Source organism: Cygnus atratus, chromosome 1 (assembly GCF_013377495.2).
Source record: "Cygnus atratus isolate AKBS03 ecotype Queensland, Australia chromosome 1, CAtr_DNAZoo_HiC_assembly, whole genome shotgun sequence".
NCBI lineage: Eukaryota > Metazoa > Chordata > Aves > Anseriformes > Anatidae > Cygnus > Cygnus atratus.
Window position 1 is genome coordinate 195543677 of NC_066362.1, and position 18122 is coordinate 195561798.

At 35.5% G+C, this 18122-nt stretch overlaps 1 protein-coding gene across 1 annotated transcript in view; it reads right to left on the minus strand.

Moving 5' to 3' along the window:
* The window catches only part of CNTN5 (contactin 5), a 680315-nt gene that overhangs the window by 375142 nt on the left and 287051 nt on the right, over nucleotides 1-18122 (minus strand). Inside the window, 1 exon segment of the mRNA XM_035542535.2 lies at nucleotides 10455-10584. Within this exon segment, the coding sequence (XP_035398428.2) occupies nucleotides 10455-10512 (58 nt within the window). The 5' untranslated portion in view covers nucleotides 10513-10584.

Below are 18122 nucleotides of genomic sequence, written 5' to 3' on the forward strand. Positions count from 1 at the left end.
CTGATATTGTTAATGCTACACTGAAACTGGAAATTATTCTGTATTATGAGATAACTACTCCTTGTATAAATCTGGCACTAGAGGAAAGAGAAACAGGCTCAGTTGCTTGTTGAGGCCCAGTACTCAGTGTTACTGGTTTTATTACTTCTAATCATGAGCACCAATAATATAGAAGTACGCTTAGGGAAAATGATGACCATTTCACACAACAAATTACCTTTGACAGCAAGCCTATTACAAATATTCCTGCAAAAAGCTTATCACTGTGGCAATGTTTTGCACAACAGCATAATTTCCAGTACTGTAAATAAAAGTAGCAGAGATTCCTGAGGTGGGGACTTCTGGTGGAGTGTTGCTCACCGCAGTAGTTAGAAAAGACATTAAATATTTGGTGAAAATACTAAAGAACTATTTTTAACCTCCTGCTGGACGGCAGTAGGAGAATTTATGAATTAAACCAGTGTATCCTTAGTGGTGACTTTAAGTTGGCATATGCCATCTTTCACTGTGCTGCATACAGCTGAAATGCTATCCTCTATGGTCCTGTTCAGCTGAGCTTCTGGCTGAGGGCAAGTATTTTACACTCTCCCTGAGAGATAGATTTAGTGGTTTGTTCTAGTGATGATAAGTCAGTCTCTACGCAGACTCTGTGAACTTGTTTTACATCAACTACAAACTTGAAAATTACTTTGGGGCGAAAAAAGGCAACATTTATCAAATGGAACATATTGACTCTTCTAGTAACCAAATTGTTCTGTTAAATTTAACTGTGTGAGCCTTTTTTAATGACCTTTCCTCATATGGTAATTGGAGGTGATGGGTGTAAGGATAAAGTTCCTGATTGTGCTCAGGAGCAAATAATGCAATTTACCACCCACTGTTTTTTCTAAAGATTTCTCAGAGTCAGGAAGCTGCCTGAGGGTTAGTGATATTTTCCTGGCACCCCATGGCAAAGGCATTTTCCATAACACTTGCCTGACTATGCTGAGCCATCTCACAGCGAGGATGAGGAGAGGACTCACAGTCTGGACGCTTCTGAATGACCCAGCACGCAAAACTGTTCGTTCCTCCTCAGTCAAAGCTTTCATTGTTATTTTTTGAAGCGTTTTGAAGGTACAGTGTGGAAATGCACTACCTTAGATTTTTTATTTATTTATTTATTTTTCATGTCTGCCATTGTTATGAAAATTTAATATCATAGCAATTCAGATACAGATGTGTTTAGCTGCCCTTTACAAGTGGCTGTCTCTGTCCATTGACTATACAGGGAAGGAGAGACATTATACTCTTACGCATTTCAGTTTAAACATATAAATTAAATGAGATGAATCAGGGCCTGCATGGTTGATATTTTGTGTTACATGAGGTTCTGCATGATATGAGATCATGAGGTCTTCATGACGACTTCTTAACAGCAGAATTCACCCCGCTAACACTATTTTAAAAGATGCTCTAATAGCTTTAATAACATTATTTTCCTATTAGGCCATTATCTTAGCATCTTAGCCCATAAAAATAAACAATCTGTTTTTTTTTCTTTTTTTTTCTAAGAAGTAAAAATAAAATTTCAGGCAAAAAAGTAAAACAACAAGAAAAACTGAATAACTGAATGACTCTTTCTTGATTTTACTCTAATATAAATGTTAGATTATATCAATGCTAAAGATGTTGAGTGTCCTTAGCTTCAAATGATGGACTTTTGAAGTTAGAAGAGATTTAGTCTTTAATATTTTAACCACAAAGATGGAGAGGGATGAACAAACACATTAATTGAAACCACTATAAATAGGTAATACTGATTGACATTTTTCACTCCAGGATTTCACATCAGGATGGAATACAAACACCTTGTCATCTCCAATATCATTCCAAAAATAAGAGGAGGAGGAAGAGAGTCTTTATCATATGCTGTAACCTTGAAATCAATAGATATTTCTGTATAAATTGTGAGAATGCAAGGCAAAACTATTATTTTTAACACAACAACACAACATTGCTTCATTATGCTTTTGTATATTCCTATCAGTAAAAAGCATGGGATTTAATATCACATCTAATGCAACCAAAAATACTGTGAAAGCATCAGACTACAATACACTGACACTAAACATCTTGTCACACTAAGACTTATCCACCACATAAGAGGAAATGCAAAAATAAGGATAGATGTGGAGGTTATGGTTTCTCCAGGTTGATAGTAACAATAGCATCACTGTAATCTTTTTTTTTTTTTTTTTAATTTATTTATTTTCAGTAGATACCATAAAATTCTTCTGGAGAAAGATTTGTCATCCCAGTTCCAAACTGGTGCTAATCTAAGTACCTGTTCCACAGTTGTCTGTATGATTGATAAGAGCTTGCTAGGAGGTTGAAGCTTTTTAACTAACTTAACTGGAATAAGTTGAGAAAGTATAGTTAGGTAGGTAATTAAATTCTAGTGTGATGGTGATATTAGTGGATGTATTGCTACCATTATGTGATGAAATATTAATCAATTTCTTGTATACATGATAATATTTTTTTTCTGATTCTAAATATTTTTCACATTTACCATGAACTCAGTTCTGAATAGACCTAGCACATCAATTACTTCCATGCTAAAAGTAAAGCATCTACTGTTCCCTAGTATTTAGTACCCTGCAAGTTCAAGCACTATATTTCACATATTGTGACTGGTGTGTTATGATGGATGGTAATAGGCTCTTCAGAAGGGACAGGCAGAGCAGGCAAGGTGGGGTGGTGGTGCTGTATGTAATGGAGGGGCTGAGCTATATGGAGATTGCAGCTGGCAATGACATAGTTGAGCGCCTCTGGGTAAGGATTAAGGGACAAGCAAATAAAGTAGATGTCATTGTAGGAGTCTGCTATAGGTCACCCAGACAGAATGATGACAACGATGAATTAGTCTATAAGGAAATAAGAGATTCCTCTAGATCAGTAGCCCTTGTCCTTATGGGTGACCTCAACTTGCCAGACATGAAAATTGCTTAGTAAGGTCCCCTGGGAAACAGCTTTTGCAGGCATTGTGGTCCCTCGGTGACGGTCAATTTTTAAGTACTACCTCTTAAGAGAACAAGAATAGTCAATTCCAAAATGTCAGAAGTCAAGCAGGTGGGGCAGACGGTTGGTTGGCTGAAGAGGGATCTTCTTCTAGATTTTAGGTGAAACAACAAAGTGTATGGCCACTGGAAGCGAGGTTGGGTGACGTGGGAGGACTACAGGGATGCTGTTTGCCACAGTAGGGAGAAAATTTGTACAGCCAAGGCTCAATTAGAGTTGAAACTGGCTAGTACTATCAGGACAATATATATATATATATATATATATATATATATATTAATATGTTATCAGCAAAAGGGGGATCAGAGTAAACATTTGTCTGGTCCTTGATGAGGGTGGTCACCTCACAAACAGGTGAGGATAGACAAGAAAATGCCTTCTTCACCTCTGTTTTCAACACCGATGATGAGTTCTGGGGGTTCCTGAGTTGGAGGACTGTGACTGCAGTAACAATGAACTCACAGCCAACCTCAACTTTGTGTGGTACTTGCTGCTCCACCTGGATGCATGTAAATCTATGGGGCCTGATGGGATTCATCCCAGAGTACTCAAATTGCTGGCAGATATCATCATGAGACCTTTCCCAATTACTCTTGTAGGTACCAGTTGTAGGTACCAGTTGTAGGTACCATTATTCTAGAGGTACCAGTTGACCGAAAGCTGGCAAGCATTGTTCCAATTTTCAAGAAGGGCAAAAAAGAAGACCCACATAATTACAGGCCTGTCAATTTTTAATTCAGTGCCTGGTAAAATTATGGAGAAGATTATTCTGGGAGTTATTGAAAAGCACCTAAAGACAATGTAGTCACTGGTCACAGTCAAGATGGTTAAGCTGTTTCACAAGGGGAAAGTCTTGTTTAATGGACTTAAATTCATTTTATGACAAGGTTACCCAACTAGTTGACCAAGGGAAGTCAGTGATGTCATCTTTGTGGATTTCAGCAGAGCTTTTGATATTGTTTCTTGCGGTATCCTTCTGGAAAATCTTGCATACAGCTAGATAAATACATAACATGATGGGTAAACAACTGGCTGATGGGTTGGGCTCAAAGGGTTATGGTAAATGGAGTGACATCAGGCTGGCAGCCAGTCACTAGTGGGGTTCCCCAGGGCTCCATTTTATGGCCAGTTCTCTTTAATATTTTCATAAATGACTTGGATTCAGAACTTGAAGGTATACTAACTAAGTTTACAGATGACACTGAACTGGGAGGAGCTGCTGACTCCGTCAAGGGTAGAGAGGCCTTGCAGTGAGATTTTTACAAATTAGAGGGCTGGACACTAAACAACTGCATGAAGTTTAACAAGAGCAAATGTTGGATTCTGTACCTGGGAAGGGCAACCCTGGATGTACGTACAGACTGGGGAATGAGAGGCTGAAAAGCAGACAGGAAGAAGGGGATCTGTGGGTTCTGGTAAATTCAATATGAGTCAACAGTGAGCCCTGGCAGCCAAAAGGGCCAACCATACCCTGGGGTCCATCAGCCACAGCACTGCTAGCTGGGTGAGGAAAGTGATTGTCCCACTTTGCTCTGCACTGGTGCAGCCTCACCTTGAGCATTGTTTTGAGCACTACAATATAAGGACAAAAAGACAGTGTCCAAAGGAGGGCTACAAAGATGGTGAAAGATCTAGAAGGCAAAACATATGAAGAGTAGCTGAGATCCCTTGGTTTGTTCAGCCTGGAGAAGAGGAGACTAAGAGGAAACCTCATGGCAGCCTGCAGCTTCCTCACAAAGGGAGTGGAGGGGCAGGCACTGATCTCTTCTCTCTGGTGAGCATTGACAGGACCTGAGGGAATGGCATGGAGTTGCAACAGAGGAAGGCAGGTTGGATGTTAAGAAAAGGTCCTTCACTGAGAGGGTGGTTGGGCACTTCCTTTTTCCCAGGAAAGAAATCATGGCAGCAAGCCTTCTGAGTTCAAGAAGAGTTTGTACAACGCTCTCAGACACATGGTCAGATTTTTGTGTGGTTCTGTGTGGAGCCAGGAGTTGGACCCAATGATCTTTGTGGGTCCCTTCCAACTCAGGATATTCTACGATATCACCATATTAGCATATGATTGCCTATCATGACATAGCCCCAAGTAGGTATAAAAACTGAAATAGTATATTGTGTTGTGTTTTTTTTTAATTGAAAACAAAACAAAACAAAACCAAATAAACAAAAACAACAACAACAAAAAACACCACCTCAACTCCCTCCCAAATCTATGCAAACAAGCTGAAGGGTTGCTCATAAAAGCACTTCCTTATGTGCATACTCAAAGAGTTTCTTTTCACAACCACAACTTTTTCAGCTTTTAATGCTCCTGATTGCTTAACATTAAACACACTACAGGATTCTGGCAAGAGTAATTTATTTATTTATTTACCTTTTAATTCTTCTTTTTAATTAAGAATTATACAGAGTTACATTGAGAAGATAAGTGCTTCCCACCCCATTTCAATCAAACATTGAATCCAGAAATGAGACATTGGGTAGCAGTGTATATTAGATTCCAGCACTGCAACAAGTCGTTTCTTCTCTTGCTTCATACTGTCCATGAGGATGGTATTTCTGGATGGGCAGTAGAAGGGTTAAGTGTTTTGACTTTTCCATTTTACTTGGAACTCTGAGAAGTTGAACATCCCCAAACTCTAGTACTTATCTAGAGCTCTGTCTCCAGGCTTTTGTTTTCAGCTATCAAAGGTGACACAGCTGCATGTTATTTGCTATACTGTCATCAGTTTGTGGCTGGGGAAGGGAGAGGGAGAAAGAAGACCAGTAACTGCATAGGCTTATCAATAATAAACACTGGTCATTCATGTGTTTGTCATTCATTTGGCAGAAAAGCAACCTTTTGTATACTGTCTGTTTTGATGAAAGAAGGATGTTGTCAAAAAGGGGGAGGAATAAAAATGAGAAATAGCCCTGGCACTCATTAGTAGTATGCATACTTTATATGGTTTGGTTAATGAGTTCATGAACCTTAGGCTATGAATTTTAATCCTGGCAGCGGCTGTTGGAATTCTGAAGGTCACATATTGAGCAGGTTTGCAATGCATTTTGGATGCTGATAAGTGCAGATGACAGAGACAATTCCTGAAAGCCTCCAAGTAGCCAGATGGCAAGAAATGGTCATAATAAAAGACTGGAAGCACCTCAACTTACTGCCAGCTGTAGGTCAGAAATAGACAGGACACTTGTGTTTGTTCCACATATGCTGTCTTACTTAAGAGCATTTTTGTAAGTGTCCATTCATGTTGTATTCTAGCAAGCAACTGTTCAGAAAAAGTCATGCTGTTTTTAATTTTGAGCACCATACTGAGGGATAAAAAGAAAAAATTACTAGTCAGGGAGTTTTTTGCCTGGTAGCGAGAATGTTTTATGTGGAGAGAAATGAACGGTACATAAAGATGAGGTTTAAGGACAAGTGTTAACCCACTTGGCTCTATGAGCAATGACCCCTGAGTCTCAGAGATACTGCTTCTGTCTTCCTAGTCCTTGCTACTTTCATTATACCCATAATTTCATTGATGTCATGAGTTATAAAGAAAATGAGTATCTCTTTGACCTGATTAACATGCAGCAGGTGATAACACAGTAGAAGTAGATAAATGGGCAAGGGAATAAAAAGGCATAAGGAATATATGTCAGATTAAAACAGAATCAGAACTCTACAAATGCCACTCGATCTATTATGTACTCTTTAGCATATATTTAAAATTTGAAGTATCTTGTCACAGGCAGCAATAATTATTAAAAAGAATGACAGGGAGCCCTACTCTCAAGCTGGCCTTTGTCAAGTGTCTTACATCTGCAAATAAAAGCCAATGTCTTACTTTTTCTACTAACTGTGAGTTGATAATCTGAAGTGATCTTATTCTGTTATAAAAATATTTATCCTCTTCCTGAAACACAGAGAGACATACCCTTTTTTCACATTGCAAATTCAGGGTGGGCTGCTTTAAAACAATGCCTTTCAGCAATATTCAGTTCCAGGTTCTCTGAGAAATCAGTACAAGAAAACCTTGACATCTCTAGTCAAAATAAATAAATAAATAAAACAAAATAAAAACAAAACAAAATAAAATAAAATAAAATAAATAACATTTACTATACACATAAAAGCAGATTGCAAAATGATCCTAAGGAATGAGGCCAGTAAAACCCTGAGAACATAATCCCAGTCCTGTCATAGATAGGACAGTGCAGTCTGAATCATAGTGTCATGACTACACAGCAGGAAGACACAGGCAAACACATTGTCGGGAAGAAAAAACTGTCAATGCCACACTGTGGCATTCTGTGCCCCTGAAAAGTCAATAGACAGCTGTTAGCTGTTGTTATTCCAGTTTAAATGTCCTGAACATATACATAAAATTTATAATTATATATAGATAATTCAGTAACTCAGCAATAACTCAAGAAAGCTTACTATTACCAACAAGTTAAATTCTGTCTATCTTGTTTTTAAATTTAAGCTGGCCACCTCTGAACTCACTTCAAGTATTACTCTAAGTGAATCAGTTACAAAAGGCCCCTCTGAATTTCAGATTAACAGTCTCTCTTTGGTAACCTATTCTGTTACAGCTGGAGGTCTTTCCCTACAGGAAAACCTCATAAGGAGGAAAAGAGAAAAGCATATTTTATCCCAGCTGTCTGTTCAGAAATGAAGCAGGCCCTAGGCCTAAAATAACATCTCAATTCCTCTTCAGCTCCAATTTGGCTTGAAATGCATTATCTGCCATAAGAAAAGAAGCCACATATTATCAATTTTGAGAGGTTTTTTGCATGTGTTAATTATTGACACTTCATAAATGTAAAAATTCTCAGAATGTAAGTGTATAACCATGAGCTGTACTGTTATTTACACTAAAATAATCAAATTTGAATGAGACATAATTTGGTCCTCAGTCTGGTAGTCAGAAAATATACTTTTTTCTCCACCCACAATTCATTTTGACACAGCTTAAGCACACTTGCAAACATTCATGCATAAGGAAAGCCCAAAATACCTGGGTCAGCGTTAAAATAAAAATAATATAAAAATAAGAGTCAACACAAACCAAAGAGGTCATCTTTCTTTTCTTGGATGATTTCCCTCAACACTGCAAAATCAATACAACAATGTAGTACTCTCTTCCAAACACTGTCTGCCGATAAGAATGATCCCATGATCTGATGATTTAATGGGTAAGTACTGAATTTTAACATAGCCCAAAACAACAGGAATTGAATGAATTTTATCTTACTGAAGCAGCATCAATATCTATTGCTCTTTAAGAACAGCGCATTCAGGCATCTAACTTACTAGGCTGCATCAACAGTAGGAACTATTTACTGTTGTAAACATGTTCTAGTGAGTGCTGCAATACAAAAGCAGCTATGCAGAATGATGTAATCAAATGTGAAAAGTACAGAAACAGTAAATTACCAGGTACAATGACAAGTTAATTAAAATACCTTTGAATCCAATTTATTTATCTTTCAGCTCTTATAGCATTAAATGTTCTAATGAGTGATTATTACAAATAAAATTATTTAAAAATTATTGTTGTGTATGAGAGAAATATATGTGCTACTACATATATTTTACAAACAGCAACATGTAAAAACAGGTACTGTAGTTTAAAATGATTTCTTACAGGAGTCTAAATTTACTCCAGTAATATGGAATAAACCTTTAGGAATCCTAAAGAATCACAAAAAAAAAAAAGTAAAAAGAAGAATACAATATATAACTCAGGTATAAGTAGCAAATTAACAGATGAGAGCAATAGTCATTTAATTTTAAACATTGTGCTGAATGACTGGAAAGACATTTCAGGACATTAATGTTATTTGAATAAAATACATCTGTAAATACTGACTTTCAGTTTAAGTTCCAAAGTAATTACATATTTTAATGCTATATTAGAAAAGGTCATTGCTAATGCTGTAAAACCTCTGCAAACTGTTGGTTTAATATACGTCCCTAAGCAGTGGTTGACATAAACAGCTGAAACTTGTTCACGCATTTGCAATTTGAGTATGTGGAAGTGCCATCATATGAAATGTGTCGTATAAATTTTTCAAAATGTTATAGTGTTGTATAGATTTAGATAATTCTGTTTGGAGCAAACTCTACTACTTCTAGATATTCTTTGATTGCATTTGAGTGTAAGAAGATTTCTGTTCTGTGAAAAAAAAATGCATACTCAGGTACATTAATATCACTCTAATACCTGCTGCCAGATGTTGACTTCACTCAAAGTTTTCAAAGTTAAAGACATAACTCATAAGCAGAAATTCTAGATTTGAATTTCTGAAATGTTTCTGAATTTTGCATAAACAATTTTGGAAATTGTATCAATAAAAATACAATTTTCAACTTCAGAAAATTAAAATTACATTTTAATGTGGTTGGTTGTAACACTCTTCTTATAGAATCACCAAAATACAAATATTGCCAAACATGCCTGACAATGCAGGACAAAAGAGAAGAACACTCCCTGTTCAAAAGTGATAATGAAAAATGGTTTAGGTAACACAATATAATGAAACTACATTAGGAAAAACAGATTAGATTCAACCATTTTATATATGCTTCCAACAGACATACATTCAAGGAATATCTATAGGCACTTTACTTTTGTAAATTTGTGTCTCCAATATCACAGTATTATAACAAACTCAAATATTTCATTTCATTGACTATCGTCAAGCAAGATTTGATCTTGTGATGATACAAAATGATAAATTTGGGGAGAATTTGAGAAAAGAATAACTTAATTGACAGGGAGAAGAAGGGCCATCATTATGAAAATTATATGGTAAAAAAAGATCAATTGGAGACAATATGCTATCAAATTGCAAAAATTCCCATATGAGAAGTCTAAATGATTATCTATTAACTCATTTTATTACTAGCAAAGATAAAGCCAACCAAGTTAATGCCATGAGAAAAAGAAATACACTTATTACACAGACAAAAATCAGAATGATCAATAAAACATCCACAGAATTAACAAAACAACCTAATAATTAATTTCTAAAACCTGAACATGGTTAAGAATTCACAAATCCCAATGTGAAGCTTTCTGCACCTGTTTGTCTTTAGAAAAACAGTGTTAATTAATCTTATTTATTTAATTAATTTATTTTTAATAATAAAGTTAGCATTTCCTTTTCGAGTAAGATACTTAGCTTTTGTCTATTTTAATGTTATTCAGGTTTACCTATGAATTAAAGTCAGATGGATAGCATTTTTAAATCTGTTAATATATTTTTTTTACAATTTCACCACTTAGGCAAATAGTTTTAGTAATGATATCATCATCTCTGGCACACTTTTACATCTTCCTATGTCTGTTTGCAGTTAAAAATCTTCAAATAGTAAGCAGATTTTTCTTGGTTTTGTCTTGATTTACCTGAAAGACTCCCGGTGAGTGACAGAAACAGAAACAGTTTCCATGACAACCACATCATTGGTCACGAAGGTCTTCGGTCCCTCTTTGTACAACTGTTAGCAGTGTTGATGTTTCTTCATTAAAGCTTAGCCTAGTGAGACAAAGGCAAATCTTTGTTAAGAAAATTAAAAATATCTTGCAATAATATGGTAGGCAATTCAAAAGACAAAGCTGGTCTTAATGCAATTAAAAGTCTAATTCAGAAGAACTCTTTATGTAAAAGGACAGGTCGTCTGACAGATACTCAGAGGGATCTTGTTCCAGTAGTTACCTGTGTTAATAGCTGAAATTTCTGTGGCAGTGCTTTGGATATTATGCATGGTTATCACTCCAAAGCTGTATATTGAAGATTTGAATCTCCAAAACACCAAGCTTAGAACACATATCTTTCACAGCAAACATATTTGAAGTATATAGCTTGGCATGTGTCCTTCTTTTCCTGAAAGCAATATGTTGGTATTTGGTATACAGCATTTTAGAAAGCTCAACACTAAAAAATAATTTTCTCTAAGAAAATTCATGCATTTTTACCACTTGCAAATTGTGTTGAAATAGGTTCCAGTTTCTTCCTGTTTACTCAATATACAAAGAATCTACCAATATAGTTGAAACAAACACCTTTTACACAGAACAGATTATTCATACTTATCTCTCTCCACCACTCCTCACATTTTTGTTTCCTATCTGTCCTATGCTTAGCACATACACCTTTGCACTTTGCATCTTTGATCACTGTGTTCTTAGTTATCACTTTGATAATATCAATAACTGCAACAGAAACTCCATCCAAAATTGGAGTTTAAGATGGTTTTGTGTGGACATGAGTGTATTATTGGTCTTTGACTTGAAAAACATTGTTGCAAACATAAGTTCATTTCCTACACTTAATTAGTTGTATATATTTAGGAAATCTTTGAGATCCTCTTCTTGGAGCTCAAGGAACCTTCAGCCCCTGCTGCCTATGATCCGCAACTGTAAGAGCAATCCTCAAGAGCAGAACAATGCACTAGGTAACAAAGAAAAGTTTGGCTTTTTTCCCCTATTAAACCAATTTTGGGGACAATAAGATGCCTTCAGATTACAATCAGTTTAGTTACATGCCACAGCTCCTGTTAAATAAACAGAGGCAAATCTCAACACATTTGTTGGGGGAAAAAAAAAAAGAAAAAAAAATAATTTCATAGTTTAAGAAGTGATTCGTGCTGTATTGTATCAATTCAGCTGCTCTCTGAGCATCTCCAGTTGTAACATACTTTTGCAGTCCTTCCTCTGTATATAAAGACAAGCGTGTATGCATACATGTATAGAGAAACACAGTGTGAGAACAAGATGACATCTTCTATTTAGGTGCCAGTAGTTATTCCTGCAACAATCTAAACATGTAACCTGTCAGCTTTCATTTATACAGCACAGCAGGTACAGCTTTCAACACAGATAAAAATTCCCAATTAGGATTTTACTTCCTTCCAGGTAACTCAGACCAGGCAAACAGGATGTACACATTAATAAGAGTTTCTCTGAAAGGGAACATAACAGTCTGCTAGTCAAGTGACTTTACTCATAGTGCCTGTAGCTCATCTAAACCTCCACAGGAAACCTCCTCAATTAATTATTAATATCAGCTGCCTTTGTTTTTCATTTCAGTGATAATCTATTTTTCAGTCACTCTGTTCCTTTGCTTAGTAAATTATCTCTTTCAGCATTCTTTGCTGGCTAGGCCTTTGGGAAATAGGTATTTTCATTAATATTTAATTTTTCCCTTATGGTCATATCTGTTAAAGAGGGTAGAGCTCAACTACCCCTCCACCCACCCCCAGCTTTATCACTCTTCTTTCTCTTTTACTTGTCTTCACTTATGTTTACTTATCTTTACTTCAGCTGTTTTTATAGTGGTGCAACACAGAAATTACCAAGTTGACTTGGTGATTTCTCTGTTGCGTAAACAGGGAAAAATAAAACAAAGTTTCCAGCATTAAAGAGTGAGATTGTTATTATCATAAGGTATTACTGTGCCTATTTGATCAGACTTTTAAAAAAATTATATTAAATGTTATAACTGACAGAGCAGAAACAGCATAAGGAATAGTTCGAGCTGAGCAATGGGAACATCACAATGAAAAATGAATTTATATAAATTTCTCATTGCATTCTTGAAACAATGAGTTTAAGCTCCAGGAAAAAAAAAAAAAAAAAAAAAAAAAAAAAAAAGATATATATTTTTAATGAAAGTTTTATTAAAGACAACAGAGTAATGACAACTTGCACCAAATAAGGAGCGAAGGAAAACAGCTATAACAACTTTTATGTGACATCTCTTAACTGTGACCTACATAACCTGACCCAATCAATGTAGAACAAACTTCAGTCCTCTTCCACAGGGATATTAATATGTTGAAGCAAAGTGTAATGACAGGGAGATGCTGTGAACTAAGTTATGAATGTCAGACACTGACAATCCTATTAAGATATTTGTTGTATAAATATGTTGGTTTATCTCAGTAGAATTGTCACCAAAACAAGCAAAGAGAAAATATGCCATTTTGTAGCTTTTTAAAATCTATCAACCTAGAAATCTTGCTTAGTATCATAAAGAAAAAATATTAAATCTTTATCTTTTATATATCTCGGCCCTCTGGGATAAATATTTAACTGGCCGTACAGACGAAAGGAGTGCAGAGCAATATGGTAGGGATATTGTACATCAAAGAGTTGAGTAACACAGTTCACAGAGTCTGACAAAGACTTTGATACTGCCTATGGGGCCACCGCTCTGCTTGTGGGCTAATCACAAATGTGTTTAGCCAAGAAGGCCAATAGCATCCTGGCTTGTATCAGGCATAGTGTAGCTAGCAGGACCAGGGAGGTGATCACCCCCTTGTACTCTGCTCTGGCGAGGCCGCACCTCAAACACTGTGTTCAGTTTTGGGCCTCTCACTAGAAGAAGGACGTGGAGGCCCTGGAGCATGTCTAGAGAAGGGCTACAAAGCTGGTGAAGGGCCTGGAACACAAGTCCTATGAGGAGTGGCTGAGGGAACTGAGGTTGTTTAGTCTGGAGAAGAGAAGGCTCAAGGGAGACCTTATTGCTCTCTACAACTATCTGAAAGGAAATGGTGGGGAGCTCGAGGTCAGCCTGTTCTCGCAGAGAAACAGTGATAGGACTAGAGGGAATGGTCTCACATTATGCCAGGGGAAGTTTAGGTTGGAAATTAGGAGACATTTCTTCTCCGAAAGCAGTAGCAGGCATTGGAATGGGTTGCCCAGGGAAGTGGTGGAGTCACTGTCCCTGGGGGTGTTTAAGGAAAGTTTGGACCTGGATCTTAGGGACATGATTTAGTGGGTGATATTAGTGGTAGGGGGATGGTTGGACCAGATTCTTGGAGGTCTTTTCCAACCCTAATAATTCTATGATTCTATGAAATAATATGATAAGGTGCATGAAAATACTAATATGATAAGGTGCATGAATATAAGAAATGCTGGCATATATTCTAATCTCTAATGGAGAATTTAGGAATGGTTATAGTCCAGGCTTCTCTACTGTCAATGGCTGTCATCTGATTTTTGGATGACTAGGCTTTTAGATAATCCTGGGTGATTGAAGAACCCTTTTACTCAAAGGACCAAACAAAAAGACCAAAGCTGCACTAAACATGTTATGAAGAGTATCTGCTTTCTAGAAAAAAATAAAAATTAAAAAGAAAGTGTCATTGCTTTATAAGTAGTTAAAGAATATTCCCTTAAGTTTTGGAAGGAAGTGGTTGTTTTTTTAACTAGCTCATTCTTTAGGTCACTTGAGGACATATAGACAAAAAGTTTTGAAATCTCATTAATTTTCTGGATTTATTTTTATTTTTTCCCAATCCTGGCTATCTCCAGCCCTAGGTGATAAATCTTTTAAAACAGGCTTTTGCTTTTTAACCCTAACAAAACAGAGCAAAATATACCGTCACTTAGTACTGGAAAATAATACAGCTAAAGATGCCACTAAAAAGGATTTTAAAATATTTCAACTGAACAGTATCTTTTTTTTTTTTTTTTCCACAAATATAAATTTAGAACTCACAAAAATCCAACTGTTTGGAACAGTTTGTTGGGTTCATTAGTAATTAAGTGCAATGAAAGAAAATGAAGTTGTCCAGAACCTATTAATTTCTATAATTTTCTTTTGCAACATAGCAATTTGCTACAATTTTTTTTTTTTAAATAAGGATGGAATGTGTAGCATTTATTGAGCTTTCTTATTGTCCTGTTCTTCATGAAATATGCAGATATATGAATTTTCCCTGGTGGCAAGTTGTAAAAATCAGTGATCTAAAATAAAGTTGATGCATATAATGTGCAGCAAGTAATTTGTCTAACAAATTTAAGTTCTTGTTATACACAAAGAATTAGCAGATGTGATTTTTAATTTCCACGACACTATCCATAGTTCTTTATTTTCCCCAGAATTTCAGTCAAATTACTTTGCAATTTGTCTTAATTCTGTGTGCTGAATGTAGACAATTTATTAGAACATTCAGTATATTTTAATGAATTATTTTGGCTAGTAGTGAAAGGGTGGATATTGTTTCATGGTTCTGAGTCCAAAATGAACATAAGTACTAATGCAATGATGTCAACACTAATGTGCAAGAAGCCTGAACTAGATTTAGTAAAATCATAGTCTTTTACTACTAATAGCACCTACTATCATTAATATTTGTTTTCTGGCAGTTAGAGTAAATGTATATGGAACTATGATGATTTGTCCCTTTTTAAATTAAAATAGTTAAAAAGTGAAGCTTTTAGCATAGATACCGTGATATTGATATTAAAGTCCTTTCTTCTATTATCGCTACCTCATTTTCCTTTTCCATAATATGCATATTTATCAGTTTATCTGTACCAACATGAAAGAGATAATTACTTGAATCCACACCCTCTTGCAAAGGAAGTCTTTCTCTACAGTGACTACACTGCTCAGAGGAAAAGATATGACATTGAAAAAAAAAAAAAAAAAGAAAAAAGAAAAGAAAGGTTTGCTATGTAATAGTTATTGTTCCTGTACTAATATATATTAGAAGAAAACTCGTCACTGACACTTCAAATTATTTAACTTTCCCTTTCCTTTATAAAAAAAGAAACATATTCACAGATAAGGAAGAAATATCCAGCGATAAGCAGTTCTTATGTTTTACATGAACTTAGAAGAGAAGAAACTGAACAGAATAAGAAATTAAGCTATTGCCACCCACCTTTGAACTGGAAAGAAACAATAACATATCCTGGAAAGAACAGATATTCTTGGATGATTTAAGTTGTAATTTTAGGCAATATTTTTCTACACATTTGGAGGATTCCCTAAAATACAACTAGACTGCTAATATGATTCCTCAAGGTGGCAAAACTTGCAATAAATGTCAGTATCACTGACTAGGCTTTCTATAAAAGGCTCATTATACTCTTGGAAAAAGTCTGAGATCTAACTGAAAATCCACCTTTCAAATCACTGAAATAAAGCCTTGTAATCAACACTGAAGCCTCTGTCCCTCCCTGAACAACCTTTACTTCAATAGGGACTTAGAAGACGTGAATTGAATTGAATTGGCACAGTCAGCAGTTCAGCCAGTCTTCCTTGCTCCCATGCATGTCAGGCCTGGTAACACACAGTCCATGGAGAATTGAAGGCTTTAGAAAACCAAGGGCTCAGATGTTACAAGGCTCATCATGAACAGTGGAGATAGTTTTGCTGGAAATTTTTACAAAAAATTTGCCTGCTAAGAGTTCCCTGATGGTATATTTACATATAAAGTTAACTACTAGGCCATGATTATGACAGACATTGGTTACACAGAATGTAAATAACCTCTATTGAGTTCATGTTCCCACTTGCTTTCAATAAAAAATTAATTTGTTCAGTCCAGAGACTTTTTGACAATGGTGTTTATAAAATTGTTTAAATGTAATAAAATTATATTAAGTTAATATTTGATAAAAAGTCATACCATAAACGCATTTACAATGAAATGTCAATGGATATTTGTATACGACAAATGGAAGTGGAATGATGTTAAGCTAATGTAAACAGCAAGGCATCTTTCAGGATTGATTATAACCACTAGGGAAGATCATCTATTTTCAAGGTTTAATAATAGTTTAACCTATTGTAAAGGAAATTTAATAAACCACAAGTTTTCATAGTTTCATAAAACAATTTCTGCGTTCTTTTATGAACACTTAATTTACTGCTAACAATATTAAAAGTTTATTCTGAAGCAGAACCTTTTCTTGTCAGGTTCCTCTTGGCAAGCAACTAGGACTTTCACTATCTAAATTAATATTTTATAGGGTTTTTTACTCATGATGCTAATATAGCTTTTAAAGAAACCAATCAAATTCTAGGAATAAACATAGAATGCTACTGTGCAAAAGAAGAAAATTGGTTATTTTTGAAATGTGAATCAATCACAACTTCTGTAGTAGTCAATGAACATCTGGACTACTGTGCTGAAAAAACAAAACAATATTTGATTGCAAGAGCTGAATAAAAATCTCAAAATGTCTCTTAGTCCAAGAAGTTGTGAATTATTCAGATGAAGGAAATCTGTTTTAAAAACTCTGCACAGTACCCACAAAATAAAAATTAATATCATATTAAACTTTTATTACTTTATAGTATTTGAATATATTTGCACGTACATATTTTAAAATTAGTTTTTTGAATATGAAATACAGAGTGTCTCCCTCTCCAACACATATATATCAAGCTGTTGACAAAAGGAAATGTTAACATTTCTGCCAAATGACTGCATTTTTATCGTGTCTAATATTACTTTTTTTATGAAATAAATCATTAATAAGCATGGTGGAGATGAACAAAAACATTGACCAGGAAAGCTTGTTTAATGTTGAATTATTGCAGGGATCATCCAATGTTAGCTGTCAGAGGAGCTAGATCTTCTTTGGGATTCTTATTGTAAATTAGACATAAAATAGCATCAGTGTGCTCAGGGGGAAATGACGATTGCAGAAATAGTTCACAGCTTCTCTAAGCTAACACTAGTGAGGTACTGCTATTTGATTGCATTCACTTGAATATAGCATGAAAAGATTTGGGTACAGCTCAGGCAAGCGGAGTGGCTCAGGATAAACCTTTACGTACTGGATGAGTACAACCTTACAGCACTGTGCTGCTCACAGTGTGTCATGTACATATTCTAGGGTGAATAAATACCTCTTAGATGAGGCCTTCTGAGAAGGACAGCAGTGGAATTATTTGGGATTTTTTGACCCATTTCTCAAACAGAATGACATTTTCTAAATTTCAGCTCACATGTCAGAGAACAAGCAGCAGCTGCAGATAGAGCAATATAAAAAGCCTTGCTGCTGCTTTTGCTTGGGTATGCGAATGAGCACTGCAACACAAATTGACTTAATCAGAGTGATTTTTTAGTTTATCAGAAGCTGTAGTAGGAGTAACATAGATTCGTTTACAACTAGCACTGTTAAGTTCTCTGGTTATCTGTAGAAATTTTATTAATGGTTGTTTCTTAAAGTCCCATGAGAATTTATGACGCTCTCATTAATATTTGTTTTCAGTTGCACCAGTATTAATAACATCTAAGTACTAGGAATGTAAGAGTAAAGATG